At 42.8% G+C, this 15,746-nt stretch overlaps 1 protein-coding gene across 2 annotated transcripts in view; it reads left to right on the top strand.

Moving 5' to 3' along the window:
• EZR (ezrin) overlaps positions 1 to 15,746 on the top strand; it is a 54,299-nt gene that overhangs the window by 21,340 nt on the left and 17,213 nt on the right. For both annotated transcript variants that reach the window (XM_067542492.1, XM_067542491.1), the window contains exons 4-7: positions 12,054 to 12,149; positions 13,367 to 13,641; positions 14,591 to 14,674; positions 15,436 to 15,582. In XM_067542492.1, the coding sequence (XP_067398593.1) occupies positions 12,054 to 12,149; positions 13,367 to 13,641; positions 14,591 to 14,674; positions 15,436 to 15,582 (602 nt within the window). The remainder of the gene's footprint in view (positions 1 to 12,053; positions 12,150 to 13,366; positions 13,642 to 14,590; positions 14,675 to 15,435; positions 15,583 to 15,746) is intronic.

Below are 15,746 nucleotides of genomic sequence, written 5' to 3'. Positions count from 1 at the left end.
AATAAGTAAGGGAGTTCTACAAAATGTCTATATGACAATATGTGAGGGTTGTATGTTAAAGGAGAATTCTTTTAATAGCTGAATAGATATATAATATATATTAACCCAGGTATTTAAAAAGCTACCTGCTGGAAATAGGTCTGTTCATTTTATAGATATATATTTAAAAAAAAAAAAAAAAAAAAAAAAAAAGCAGGTAGCTTTTTAAATACCTGTGTTAAAATATTGCCCACATGAATTGCTTTATATACCTAGCATCCCTACAATAAAATCTCTTGATTCAAATCTCAGTACCCACCTTTGTCAATTGCCTTATCACCATTCTGTACAGATTGGGGAGCAAGATGAAAACTGAGACATAGAGATTGTGAGTTGGTGGCAGAGTAGCAGGACCCCAAAAGAGTCAGCAGACATTTTGTGTGTTAAATGTACCAGCTTTCACAGGGCACATGCACTTTGTGCATTAGGACAAAGCAAAACGACTGGCCACTGGTGTCGGTGGGTTCTTCAAGACACAGGTCTTCTAGACGCTGAAGAACATGGGCAGCCAAGACTGTCTCCTCTTGCTGTTGCTCTCAGGATATGCTTAAAAGAAACAGTCAGAAAATATCAGAAAATCTCTGATGTCACTAGTGAAAAGTGGGGCTGCTATGGCTCAGAACAAGGAAGAGGCGAAGACTAGATTGAGGCAAGTGGCATTTTAAAAACTTTTTATACTTCTTTTTCTGCATATAACAAATGCCCAAGAGTTTTGAATAGAAGAGAAATAGGCCAAGAGTGGCCAAATTTATCCTAGGCTCGCATTTTACAAAGCCTTGGTCACAGACCAAGCTGTACTTTTATAAATGAGAGAGATGGTTTCACAGCTTTGGCTTGAAGGAGAACTTGCCAGTAATCATAAAGACTCCTGTATGCCAAGAGTATTAATATTACCTGGAAAGAGAGACTAAAACTGTACACACAAATGACAATTTTAGCGTTAATGTCTCTTACAAAATGTTGAATGAGTTGGTTCAAACAGGTTTTCTTTGCTCTTCTACTGCTTCTCTTACCAAAAGGCTGCGTAGTCTGTCTCTCAGCTCAAGTAGGCAGCACTGGCTGAATGGTGTGCATTCTTTGTACAGATTGTCAACACACTTTGAATGACATTTCAGATGAGTTGGCCAGAGCCAACTCAGTCTTGAGGGAGCTGTGCAGATTCCTTTTTTTTGTAGGAAAAAGGGAGTCAGAGTGGTTTGTTTTTTTGGTCTAAGTTGCAATTGCCGCTGTACTTGAACACAAACTTGCAATACCACATTTTATTGTAAGAATGCTGCAGTTTTCATTCCTTTTGGTCACTGCAGACCTTGGCTCAATTTGAAATCTATAGACTGTTTGACAAATCTCCAGTAAAACTACTTTTAATTGAAGCAGCATTTAGTTAATCGTATGACCTAACTACAGTAGCAACCTGTAGTTCTGACTTGACTTGCTACTCAGAAAATGGAGGGTTACAGCAGGGAGGGAGAGAATATATTTACTTGAGTCTTTCAAGATACACCTTTCAAAAGTGCCAAAGTCTCACTTTAAAAAATGATTTAGGCACTTAAGCACCTAAGTCCCATTAACTTAGGTGCCTAAATCACTTAGTTACTGAAAATCTTACCCTCAATCTTTAGTGTTGCCCACTATAGATTCAAGTCGAATATTTAGGGGGGAAGTGACGGTTTTAAGGTCTTCCTTCAAATATCTGACTATATTTCTCTGTTTACCACCTTGAAATACAACCAAGTGGTGGTGGTATGTTAAGTATAGCTACATCCGACGAAGTGGGTTTCTGCCCACAAAAGTTTATGCCCAAATAAATGTTTGTCTTTAAGGTGCCACAGGACTCTTGCTGTTTTAAGTATAGCTAGCTTTTCATAAATGGCAAAAAAGTCTCAGAATTTCTTATCTACAACTGAACTTTGAAACAAAAAATGTTAAGCTATAAAACAAGTTTAAAAAATAACAGGAGTGGAAAAGCAGTGGAGAACCCTTTTTCTTCTGCCCCTGCCCACAGTTCTTTTTAACCATCTTCCTTATGATTGGGACTAAATATCAGTGAAGTAGTAGGCTGGGGCAGGAAACCCTTTAATCTGCTGTGGTATTGCAGTGTCAGTTGCTGGAAAAGTAGTAAGGTCTTGCAAATCTCACACTGAAATGAGATTTCATTTAATTTCCCTCAAGACCTTGTTCTACACTGGGGTAAATGCTGTGGTCTATGGAGGATAAATGTTGACGTAACACAAAGCAGACATTTTTATTTTTAAAGTCTCATTTATGCCATTGTGATACTCTCTTCCAGCAACTCTTCCCATCTCTCGTCAAACAATTAAAAGGAACAAGCGTTGGGGATCAGATCCCCATCAGAAACCAGTCAGCTCTGGGGGCTGGTGGTGAAAAGCAATACCTGGCTATTTCTAACTGAAAAGCTGCACTGAGAGAATGTCAGGTTTTTATGTTTTGAAGGGATGGGGTTTAAACTTAAATTGATCTTTATTGTAAAACTCCCACACCTGAATCATTTCTGGTTGCTAAGACACTCTGGTGTATGACAATAGCTGCTATTCAGACTAAAGCTGTAGTCTACTAATATCTTGTCATAGTGCACATAGTGCATGCAGAAGTTGGCTCCCCAGGACTCCCCTACAGTGCAAGGTAAGGTATAATCGTAAAAAGGCAATGACTAGAAGCAGGCTTTCTATATGACTTTAGGAAAAGGAAAGTGATTTTAGTTTTTTAAAAATATGTGTAATAAACTACCTTAAAGGGATGACAGCCACTTAAAAAATCTGGGGGGTGGAAGGGGTGTTACCTAATGCTATTGCAAGTGACACCTAAGATTGGAGAGAAATTATTTTCCCGCTCTTTCATTTTGTTCAGGTTGAATTTGTGTGCAGAAAAAGTGAAAGTGACTATGAGCATGAGACATGCCAGACCTAGGGTCCACCCAGTTCAGTATCCTGTCTCCATTAGGGTCCAGCAACAGATACCTCAGAGGAGCGGGCAAGAAACCCCACAGTAGGCAGATGTGATAATCTGCCTTCCGCTTGCCCTAACCCCTAATAATTAGATTGGCTTAAATCCTGAAGTTAAATATCATTGTTCAATCAGTCTGTTACATGTAGGCCTTTGCACAGCAACAGGAAACTTTTTTTTTTTTTTAAAAAAGTTTATTAAAAGAAAAGGTGACTGAACCCTATTTTCATTACTAATGTACAAGCTTATTTCCAATTTAAAATCAGAATCTGTGGACTGGTGAATTTTTTCATGTATGTGTGTTTAAGGGAGTGTTTTGATTACAGAGCACTTCTAGTCTGGCAAAAGCCACCACTTTACTGAACACACACATCTAACTTGAGTTGCGGGCCCCTCTCTGTTAATGATGTGGGAGTATGAAAGGAATCAGTTTGATTATCATATCCTAGCTGGAGTTCTCAGAGATGGCAATCGGAAGGTGTCTTCATTTTGGGAAGCAGTATGCTTTATCTAGAAAGCCACAGAAAGAATTGACCCCATGTTTAGCGTCACTATCTGAAGCAGAATTGCACTTTAAGTAGTCTTCTGCCGAAAGGAGCCACGAAGTATGCTATTCTCTCAAGTTATGTTTCTGTATAAGTGTATGTAAATACACCAGGTTCTAGAAGAGAAATTGATGTAGACCACTGTTTCCTGTTGGTAAGCATTCTAAGAAGGACTTTGATATTAAACTTACAGATTTCAAAAGATATGGGAAAATATTCCTAACCTTGTAGACTAAAATGTACAGCAGTGAAAGTATAACATCAAATATTCATCTTGAGTTAGGCTACTAGGGTAATGAATTAGGCCATTTTCAAGCTTTCAAACAACAGTTTGTTTTCTGCTTGCAATAATGCTAAGAGCCTCTCCACATGGGGGGATTGATAGGCATAGTTATAGGCAAAACAGTTATTCCACTATGCCACTTAATTTCCCTATGTAGACAAGCCCAAACAAGCCTGTAAATCTTAGTGGACCTGAAAGCAGCAGAGTAAGATTGAAATCTGCATGAGCAGGCACGTGTAGTGCAAGGTGAAAAAACAGAGCTTTTGCTAGTAATCAGCAAACTTACTGCATAAGTAGTAGTGGGTAAAGGAATGAGATCAAGTTGATGGCACACTCCCCTCCTGTAAACAGCTGCTGAGAATACACTTGGGAAGGCAACCTCTAATTTGAGAGCTTCTGGCTTAATTAACAAACAGAGTTTTTGTGATTAAACATAAGATCCTTAGTCCAGTTTGTGTAATTCTATTTGTATATTCACACTGATCAAATATCAGTTAACCAAAACTCAGTCCCCTTCCAATCAACGACTGATCTCCCATCTAGCCAATATCTTTAATTAATACAAACAAAATAATCGGAAAAGTACCAAGTTATAAAGCTCTACATACCATCTGATTATTTTTAAAAAAATACAGCATCACATAATTTTTAAGCATCTGTGCAAAGTATGAGCACAGATTAATTCTTTGTGACTTGTTAAAATCACAAACCATTATGGTGTGTGTGAGAGTATTTTCAGGTTTGCACAGATCATAAAAACATATCTTGATCATGGGGCCTGGAGTTAACATTTAGAAATCCTCGGAGGTAACGGAACAGCATCTGTCTACTAGACAGTTTGCAATAGCTTGTCAAGCTGAACTAATAATAATAAAAGTAATAAGAAATACAAAGATTTCATGGTCCTTTCAAAAGCATCTGGTGGTCCACATTTGCCCGGCAGTCTGCCTATTGACTATCCCTGCCCTACAAATAAACTAAATCGTGTATGTGACTTTAGTGTCTTTACTCTTTAAATGAGTAGTACAATTGCTTTATTTCATCTGGAAAGAGCCAAATGACTCTTAAACTTAAAGGCCTTTTTAAATGGGTTGTAACCTTGCCAGAGAGTAGATTCAAATATAGATCAGTTGAACATGATTTTAACTTAAACTGATTTAATTTATACTGAGGACAAGGCTTAAGTCTTTCTTTGTTGCATGTGGCCCTTATTTTCTCACTGTCCCTTTCAATTAGCATGCTGCTGTTTATAGGATTGCAAAGCATCTTTTTCCATCTGGAATGGATATGAGACTCTAGAATTTGCTGTTTCAATACCCTTTACTTGCCATCTTGACCATGGGAAGCATTTTTTTGTGTTGTTTGTAAAAGTCTCTGGTGAGCTGATGCATGTATCCAGTTACTGGATTTTGTGGTTTGACACAGGTTTTCAGTATTGCCAGCCCCACTCAGTCAAATCCTGACTCAAGCCCCAAAATCATGAGATTTTTAAAAAATAAAGGTAGGCTTTTTTGTCTTCAGGTGTTGGAGGCAGATTTTTGTGTGTAGGAGCCTGACTTCCATTGAAATAGGATTTAGGCACCTAAATACATTTAAAAATCTGGACTTTAGATACTTGAGGGCTCATATTTTTAAGCTTTTCTCTGCAGCCATGAAGGCTAGAAACACACACATTTGTAAATGAACGTTGAGATTCTCAGATAATAACCTGAGTGCAACAGGTGGGATTTTAATAAAAACCTCAAATCATAACACTTGCAATAAAATGACGCGAAGTGGCAACACATTGACAGTGGAATGGATCACTGGCACCATCATGGGTCACTGGCACTGAAGGACACCTCATGGACGGGCACTGCTCGCATTCCCCTGTTTCATTTAAGAAGCAGAGGAAGATGGATGGGGCACTTGCCGACGCCCAATACAATGGGGCATAAGGGCTTGAGCAGACAGTGACCCATGTCGAGCCACTCAAGTGCCGCACCCTCGGCCACAGTACCGTTGACTCCAGCCCTAGGAAGGGGTCCATCAAATGTGAAGCCTTTGGACAACCTGCCCAGGGAGACCCATGAGGCGGACCTACAGTTCCCATCCACACTGGAGATCTTTGAAGCAGCCAGGGAACTGCTAGAGAGCATGACACCGCCGTGCCCTCCCCAGCCGCAAACGTGCTGTGGACACCAGACCACCTGTGCTGAAGAAGCACACAGTGTCATCCAGGGGAAAGCCGGCTATGATGCCGCAATCGTCATCTCCTCAGCACAGCTCTCTGGCACCGACGGGAACTGCGCCACCCTGGTCGCCGGGGAGAGAGTTGTCGCCGTCCAACTCTGAAGCAGAGTTCTACTCCTTTAGGCGAAGCCGGCACTGGTCAGAGAGGCGACACAAGAGGATTGAGACTGGTCAGCCCTCCCCTATGTCTTGGCTGCTGCAGTGGCAAATGCCAGCTCAGTGGCCTTTTTGGACTTCTTGGGCATTCCATCAAGCTCAAGGGTCGCATTCGGGATGGTCGCTATTGCTCACCTCTGGGAGCAGATATCACCCACCTCGATTAGAGGATGTGCTACCATTTGGTACCGAAACCAGCACTGAATAAGATGCTGTGCCTGGCACCGAGCATGATGTCGACCCCAGCACTGAGTTCGAGGAACCAGCACCGCAGGACCCTCTGAGGTCAAGAGACTGCCCTGGTCAGAGAGTCGTCACCTTTGTCTCCAGACGAAGCAGTTGGGGGGTCCGCAGCAGCAGGAGGTGTGGATGACAGCAGACCCCATTAGGAGCTCTTGAGGAGGATGGTGCAGAATTTAGGGCTCCAAATTGAGGCGGTCTCTGACAATGCAGACCTTATGGTAGACATTCTAGCCCCTGTGGGACCATCCAGGGAGCACTGCCAAGGACCATGAATGCCTATATGCTCATCCCCCACCAGAGTCGCTTGTACTTGCAGCAGTCAGTGAGCGTGAGAGGCAAGGTCAGCAAGGTCCCAGGCCAAAGGCAAAGGATGCAAAAAAGTTGGACCCCTTTGATAGAAAGGTGTACTTTAATGGGGGGCTCCAACTCCGTATTGCGAACCAGTAGGCAATTTGAGTAGATACAATTTTAATTCTTCGGGGGGCTATGTCAAAGTTCTTGCAATCTATACACTCAGACTCCAGGGCAGAGTTCACAGCCCTGATGGAAGAAGGCAAGGCGGTTTCAAAGGCCTCGCTTCAGGCGGTGATGGATGCTACAGCTTGCACCATGTCATCGACATGTCATCTGTCAATGCGTCAGAGTTCATGGCTACAAGCCTCGGGCCTCCCACACGAGGTCCAGCAGGTGATCCAGGAGTTTCCCTTCGAAGGCCCGGCACTGTTCTCTGAGCAGACAGACTTGAAACTGAATAGCCTTAAAGACTCTCGGGCTACTTTAAAATCCTTAAGTCTCCACACTCCAGCACTACAGAGGAGGCATTTTAAACCTCAACCCCTACCTTGGTTCTACCAGTCCCAACCCAGGCAGGAGTATAATCATAAAAGGGGCAGGAATTACAGGAGGAAACCCTCTCAGCCTTCTACCAGCCAAGACCCTGGACCAGCAAGGCAATCCACTGGTCCCAAACAGAACTTTTTTGGGTACACTTGAGGACAGGTATACCAATTCAGCACTCCGATGCTTCACCCCTATTTTTTTCAGACTGATTATTCCACTTCTACTATGCGACCCAGATCACAGCAGATTGCATGGTAGAACTGGGATACTCCCTTCAGTTCAGCTCCTCTTACTCTCTACCCTCCCCCATCCCTGTTCAGGGACCTTTGTCACAAACAACTTCTAATCCAAGAGGTTGCAGGCACTCTGAAAGATAGAAGCAGTGGAAGAGGTTCCTCAGGAGTTAAGGAGTAAGGGTTTCTACTCCTGATACTTCCTAATCCCGAAAGCCAAAGGCTGTCTCAGACCCGTTCTGGACTCAACAGTTCATGAAGAAATTGAGGTTCCGCATGGTCTCTTTGGCCTCGATTATTCCCTCCTTGGATCCAGGGGATTGGTATGGCACCCTTATACTTGAAGGACATGTATCTTCACGTGTTGATCATTGCAAGTCACAGAAGTCCCTCTGGCTTGTTGTCAACCAGACCCACTACCAGCTTGTGGTACTTCCATTTGGCCTTTCTGCGGCACCTCGAGTGTTTACCAAGTGTATGGTGCTCTTTGCCGCATTCCTGAGAAAGTGGAAGGTGCAAGTCTATCTGTACCTCGATGACTGGTTGATCAAAGGCTGCACCAGGACGCAGGTGGAAGCAGATGTAGAATTGGATAAGGTCAATGTGCAGAAGTCGACCTTGACTCCCAGTCAGAGGACAGAGTTCATAGGAGCAGTGCTAGATTCAAACCAGGCCAGGGCTTTTCTTCTGGAATCTATAGTCTGGACTATATGCTCCATCATAAAAGAGTTGAAATGGTACCCCATCACCACAGCCCAAAATTGCCTGAACCTGCTGAGGCACTTAACAGCATGCACATATCATTCAGCAGGCCAGGCTACATCTCAGACATGCCAGGATTGGCTAGCCTCAGTGTATGATCCATCCCAACACCATGTAGACAGGGTAGTCTCGTTCCCGCCCTCTGTGTTAGAAACCCTTCACTGGCTCAACCCACATTCAGTCTCTACACACCTTACCCCTCTCTGTCTGGTCATCGACGCCTCAACAGTGGGCTGGGGAGCTCATCTAGGAGGACTCAGAATGCAAGGCCTCTGGTCCCAGGCAGAGTTCTTGCTCCATATCAATGTGAGAGACCTGAGGGCGGTATGCTTTGCCTGTCAGACCTTCCAAGCCCACCTGGAAGACAAGTGTGTATCGGTCATGACGGACAATACAACAGCGATGTTCTATATAAACAGACAAGGTGGAGCACATTCCTCTCTCCTGTGCCAGGAAGCCCTCAAACTGTGGGACTTCTGCATAGTCGCCTCGATTCACCTTGACGTGTGCTACCTGCCCAGGTCGCAGAACAAATTGGCGGACCTCTTCAGCAGATCTTTCTCCATCCATGAGTGGTCTCTCTGCCCAGATGTGGTGGACAACATCTTTCAACAGTGGGGAGTTCCCCACATAGATTTGTTTGCGACAAGACTCAACAGGAAGTGCATGCAGTTCTGCTCCTTCCAGTATCACAGCCCAGGATCATTCGCAGATGCATACCTCGTCCCTTGGACAAGTAATCTATGTGTTTCCACCAATCCCGCTCGTTCACAAGGCCCTGCTGAAGGTCAGGAAGGAAAGGTCCTCCATAATTCTGGTAGCCCCAACATGACCACGTCGACACTGGTACACCACGCTCCTTGATCTCTCAGTGGAAATGCCTATCGATCTGCCACTGGTTCTTGACTTGATCACTCAGGACCACAGACGCCTTTGTCACCCCAATCTAGAATTTCCACCTCTCTGTGGAAGCTCCATGGCTGAATCCTCTGGAACTAGAGTGCTCAGAACCAGTCAGAAGTGTCCTCCTTGGCAGCAGAAAACCTCCATCTGGTCAACGCAGAAGGGTACTTCGCCCATGCTGTCATCAATACCTTTTCATCTCAGACTATCTGATGCATCTCAAACAGCAGGGGCTGTCAGTGTTGCCAATCAAGGTCCACCTGACCACAATCTCGGTGTTTCATACCTGGGTGGCAGGCTTTTCTCGGATGCATCAGCCAATTCCTCAATGGGATCTCAGCCTTGTACTGTTAGGATTGATAGGTCCTCCATTTGAATCTCTAATGTCATGCTCTCGTCTCTCTGTCCTGGAAGGTAGCCTTTCTAGTAGCCATAACTTTGGCCAGGAGAGTCTCGGAACTTAAGGTCCCTCATGTTTGAGCCTCCTTATACAGTTTTCTTCAAAGACAAGGTTTAACTGCACCCTGACCTGGCTTTCCTTCTGAAGGTAGCGTCACTATTCCACTCAAACTAGGACATATGCCTTCCAGTTTTCTACCCAAAGCCCCACACCAACAGCTGAGAGCAGAGGCTGCATTCTCTGGACGTTAGATGGGTTTTGGGTTTTTATATTGAGAGGACTAAATCCTTTAGAAAAACAATGCCGCTCTTGGTAGCAGCAGCAGACAAGATGAAGGGCCGTGTGGTATCATCATAAAGAATCTTTTCATGGATCATATTGTGTATCAGGACGTGTTATGACTTGATGAAAATATGGCCCCAGCGCTGACCGCTCACTCCACAAGGGCGCAAACGCCTTTGGCAGCATTCCTCACTTAGGTCCCGATCCAAGATATTTGTAGAGCTGTAACGTGGTCATCTGTTCACACCTTTGCAGCACACTAGGCTATTATTCAACAAGCCAGAAAGGATATTGCATCTGGTAGAGCGGTACTGCAATCTGCAGGTCATTGAATTCTGACCCCCTTCTCCTATGGATCTGCTTGGCAATCACCTACTTGGAATCGACATGAGCAAGCACTTGAAGAAAAAAGTCCCTAACCTTCTGTAATTGTTGTTTGAGATGTGGTGCTCGTGTCCATTCCAAGACCCACCTGCCTATCCCTCTGTCAGAGCTAGCCAGTAAGAAAGAACTGAAGAGGCCGGGGGTTGACAGGGCCCTAAATTGGGGGCCCCAGAGCTGACCCTATGGATACCATTAGGGGGAAAAACCTTCTGGCACCTGTGCACATGACACGCAGCACGTACTTGGAATGGACATGAGCAGCACATCTTGAAGAACAACAGTTATGGAAGGTTAATAACCATTTTATTCTGCAGCTGCGGAGAAGGAGGGATTTTAGTCAAGTACCAGTTGCTAATTGCGGTGTGTTCCTCTTACCACCCCCCACCTTCAAAAACTTATTTTATTGGAGTCTTCTGGCTAACAAGAACACAAACTTCATTTTGACCTAGTCTATTTTTAGTAAAATTAGCATTTCACTTATGAGCCAACCAAAGTAGGGCACAAGAATCAAACTTGCTAGATATAGCCCACATTCTGAGTTGTGCAAGAGCATATTCTTTCCTTTTTTTTTTTTTTTTTTTTAAATTTTTTTTTTTTTTTTTTTTTTTTTTTTTTAAATGGCACACTTCAGACAAGTGGGCCACCACAGGTGGTGTGAGATGACCTTTATGTTCTGAAGTAGGGCATCTGGCTTGTATTTTCCCTGTGTAAACTCTTTATTGAATTCCAATTGTTTTCCTTGAGTCATGTGCATTGCTGTAACTTATAGATTGTCTATTACTAATCAACCATGGCCACTGAAACTGTAACCTCCACAAAGTGGTAATCAACACAGTTACTGATGAAGTGGGTTACAGCCCATGAAATCTTATGCCTGCAGAAATTAAATTTGTTAGTCTTTAAAGTGCTACAGGACTCTCATTGTTTTTACAGTTACTGGTTTGTTTTTTTTTTTTTTTTTTTTTTTTTTTTTTTTTAATAAGGAATTCTTACATGCTAACTGCCAGCTGCTGGCTCATTGTGTACTAAATTCAAGGAAAACAACTGTGGAGTGAAGGTCAGTTAAGTGCTCTCAGTCAAGGTCTTTGGACTCTGAACGAGACGTTTGTATGAGTTTGACTGTTAAAAATGTGCAGTTAGTGGAGCATTAATGAAACTACCTTCCTATGCTCCTGAGAAATCTGAGCTGCAAACGCCTTGGCGTCTGTGCCCTGAGTGGCATCACAAGTACCATAAAGAAAGGGAAGGAAAATAAAAATGCTATCCCAATCTAAGTCTCCAATATGTTTCTGGGATTTGTGATGTCACTTCCTTGACTAGAGAAACCAGCATATCTGCAGTTCAGAGATTTCATGATCTTAAGAAGGTAACACTTACGGGTCAAATTAGTGTTATATTGTAAGTGTAGGTCATATGCTGTTTTTGATGTATTATAAAGGATCTCTAAACTTTGAACTGCCAAATGGTTCCAGTACACTAACACTCTCAGCAACCATGCACCTTGTATATTTGCTGCAAGAATGATCTAGTGGATAGGGTGCTGGCCAGGGAGTCAGGAGCCTGGCTTCTTGTCCTAGTTGTGCCACTCACTGTGCAGCCTATGGATGAATCACTTCACCCTGTTGAGCCTGTTTACCCTCACACCATCTGTCTGTTTGTCTGGATTATAAAATCTTCAGGGCAGGGGTTACCTGATACATTTGTAGCTGTCTAACTCAACCGAGACTGGGAGCTGATAGTACAATTGTCATTTGTCCCAGTATATTAACTTTTTTATTACTCTGTTTTAGGTGGTTAAGACAATAGGCTTGCGTGAAGTTTGGTACTTTGGTCTTCAGTACATGGATAACAAGGGATTCCTGACCTGGCTGAAACTTGATAAAAAGGTAAATGACATTTTGGGCTCACTATTGAAATGAGGCTAACATTTGCTGTAAGAATCATGCTGTTATATCAATTTCTGATGTCAGTCCTATACATGCTGTTAATAAATCCTTACAGCTACAGTACATGTTTGTGGCTTTTTTAAAGAGAACCAGCTGACTGGGGTGGCAGGAATCCTGTAATGAACAGTGGCAGGTGCATGCATATTGGCAGTTTGTGGTGTATAAATGCACTAGAACTGTTTGCAATCATTTTATCAAGATGTACCTCAAATCTAGCCCAGGGTATCAGTGCTTTCCACAAAATCAGTATCTGTTTTTATTTCTCTTAGTAGAACCTGTTAATCTATGGTGCTTAATCTTCCATGCTAGTGAAGAATTAGTTGCCAGGCTCGTTAGAATAGATGGTTCATTTGTAGATTTTAAAAGTGTTGTGCATAATTAATGTTCTCTTCGTTCAGTGGTTTCAGATGTTTAATAATCTGAACACCTATGTTTTAGGGAGTAAAATGAGCCCTTGGGGAGCAGGTAGATTATCCCACATCTGCCTATTGTTGTTGAGTATTGTTTTCCCACATAAGATGCATATAGAGTATTAAATACTTTTCATGCTGTTTAGCAGATGGAAGTAAGGAGGAGAGCCAGCACTCTGTGAAGCAATGGACTGATCACATGGAACCGCTGGCATTCCATGGACTATAGTTTGAGGTCCTTCAGTTGGTTGCTTAAGATGCAAATAGATCTTCATTTTCCTTCTAGTCTCCCCTAATAGAACCATCTGGTATGGAGTAAAGGTCAGCCTGGGGTACATGTTCCACTTCGAAGTAGTATCCATTTGCCCCCACTGTCCAATAAAAGGAGGTGGTAGGGAGTGTTGGAAGGCTATGTCTTTGGCTTTTTCTTGTAACTAAACAGGCTGCTTTTTAGATTAACTGCATGTTAAATCTTGTGCTATTGTGGGAGCAATCTTACAATGAATTCCTCATGGGTGAATCCGGGCACTTACACAGGTGCCTATGGATTTGAAAGGGCTCCCATAAAACTGGTGCAGGAGTTTGTTGCAGAGTTGGGGCCATGTCGACAGTAAATTCCTGAAGTAATCTCGTCTGAAAACCAATAATAGAACACCCAAAAACCCCTTTTCTTTGTGAAAGAAACCTATCCTATTATCAACCATCTGCTCAGTTTTGGGGTGTCTGTCTGTCTGTCTTTTGTCTCAGGTCTCTGCTCAGGAAGTCAGAAAGGAAAATCCTCTGCAGTTCAAATTCCGTGCCAAGTTCTTTCCTGAAGATGTGTCTGAGGAGCTGATCCAGGACATCACCCAGAAGCTGTTCTTCCTGCAGGTGAAGGAAGGGATTCTCAGTGACGAGATCTACTGCCCACCTGAAACAGCAGTTCTTCTTGGCTCCTATGCTGTGCAAGCCAAATTTGGAGACTACAATAAAGAAATACACAAGTCTGGATACCTCAGTTCGGAACGCCTGGTCCCTCAACGGTAAATGCCTTAAAATGGAAAGGTCAAGCTGCCTTGAGTCTTCCAGTGTGTTCCAGTTGTTTAAACTCAAGTAAAGAGAAAAAAAATACGATCAGAAGGCTTGACACTTCAGAAGTTGAAACCTATGCATCCCATTGTCCTCTGTCCCATCCCAGCTTCATGTGCAAGACTGGAGAGCACTGCTCATACTTTCTTTCCTCATAAAATAGATAAGGGAACATTTTCACCTCTTTCAGTTAGTTTGGATTTCCCACCCCCCAAAAGCCTAATCACCAGCAACTGTTAGCATAAACATGTTGGTTTTGAGTGGGGAACAGCAGATTGCTGTTATGAGCATCCCTGCCCCTGGAGAAGTTCTGTTTGCACATCCTTCATTTTTAAAATCAAATTATCCTAATGACACTCTCCGTGTGCAGGACATCCAGCTGCAGAAATGGCACCAGATTAAGAATAAACTTCTCTTTTTGGCCCACTCCTCCTAGTGTCATAGTGGTGTACATGTTTCTTTCCATAAACTGTTCCACTCAGTCAAGGAGTCATGTATTCTATCCTCATGTCCTGTGGAATAATACTGTGTTCCATAGGATTCCAGCCAGTGATTCTTGCTGGAGAGAGACTGCAATTACCTATGTTCCACTTCATGAACTGGTTCTTCTCCCACAGGGCAGTTCAGGAATATGAAGGTGTTTGTTCTTGGCAGTGGGGTGGGGATGGTGGCAGGGAAGGCATTTAGGTTTTTAATGGGGTTAATTTCACCAGCACACACTTGCACTTCCTGTAGAGGGATACCAGTTTTGTTCTGAAATCCTACTTCAGTAATCTTAAAACAGCTTTATCTGTAGATCTCGAGAGGAAAAAAAGTTTGACGTTTACATAGCAAAGTTAAATATTGCAACTATATGTAGCAGAACAAGAAACTTAATGCTTCTAACTTCCTTTCATGTATCAGAGTAATGGACCAGCATAAACTTTCCAGAGAGCAGTGGGAAGAACGGATTCAGGTCTGGCATGCTGAACATGGTGGAATGCTCAAGTGAGTACTTCTGTTGGGCTGTATCCAGGTCGTCTCAATTTGTTCTGTTAATCTCCTTAAGCACACAGTTTTGTTATGTATTTTTAAAGTGGGATCTCAAAGTAATTGGCCCTGGAAACAGTTGACACTTATTTTCCAATCCAGCATTGAATAACGTGAGAATTCAGTAGAATTGGAAATCAATTTTGTTAAGTGGAAAGTGTACTGTAGCCAAGCACAGTGCATTTGCAGTCCAACTAACAAACCTATAGGTTGGCATGGGGTATGGCCTACTCTTATGCTCATAAAAATTAAGAGGACATGAATGCTGGCACACTTGGAGAAGACCTCCGTGAATGTATACAACCTTCTGAAACATTCATGTAGAAACCTTACCCAAAAACAAAATACCAGTTAGGCTTGCAGATGGGAAAGTCAGATGTTAAGTTTTTCCATTGTCCACATATTTATTTGTTTGTCTCCTACCCCACACCAGATCAGGTGAATGCTACTAACTGTATCTAACTGAGAAGTCCTAATTTAGGGTTTACTAAACTGGAATATTTGATTCTGTTCAATAATAAGCTAAAACACATTCCAGCTTCTCCTAATAAAGCCCAAGCATCGGAACAGGAGTTCAGAACAAATTAACTGCCTCAGAAGAGACTCCTCCTGTTTTCCCACTTGCACACATTTCTTCCATTGGCTTTGGCTTGTGTTTTGTAAGGAGTTGGTTATCTTATGTATTATACTTTTATCTTTTTTCCTCCCACCTCAACCAGAGAGAATGCCATGCTGGAATATCTAAAGATTGCCCAAGACTTGGAGATGTATGGGATCAACTACTTTGAAATCAAGAATAAGAAAGGAACTGAATTGTGGCTGGGAGTAGATGCACTGGGCCTGAACATTTATGAGAAGGATGATAAGTAAGTTTTGTGCGTGCGTGTCTGACCTCTCCAAAGGACAATGGGCTGGTGCTGGAGCTCAAATAACTTTAAATTAGTAAAATTAGTGCTAGCGTGGTGAATGTCACCTGAATTTGGGTAACCACAGGGTAAAGTTTGTGTTGGGAGGCAGGGCAGGTGTCAGG

The sequence above is a fragment of the Emydura macquarii genome, unplaced genomic scaffold (genome assembly GCF_026122565.2).
Source record: "Emydura macquarii macquarii isolate MOO-44397 ecotype Brisbane River unplaced genomic scaffold, CSIRO-AGI_Emac_v2 contig_705, whole genome shotgun sequence".
NCBI classification, from domain to species: Eukaryota; Metazoa; Chordata; order Testudines; family Chelidae; genus Emydura; species Emydura macquarii.
The sequence above is the reverse complement of the archived record's forward strand: the minus strand, read 5'-3'. Positions and strand labels throughout refer to the sequence as shown.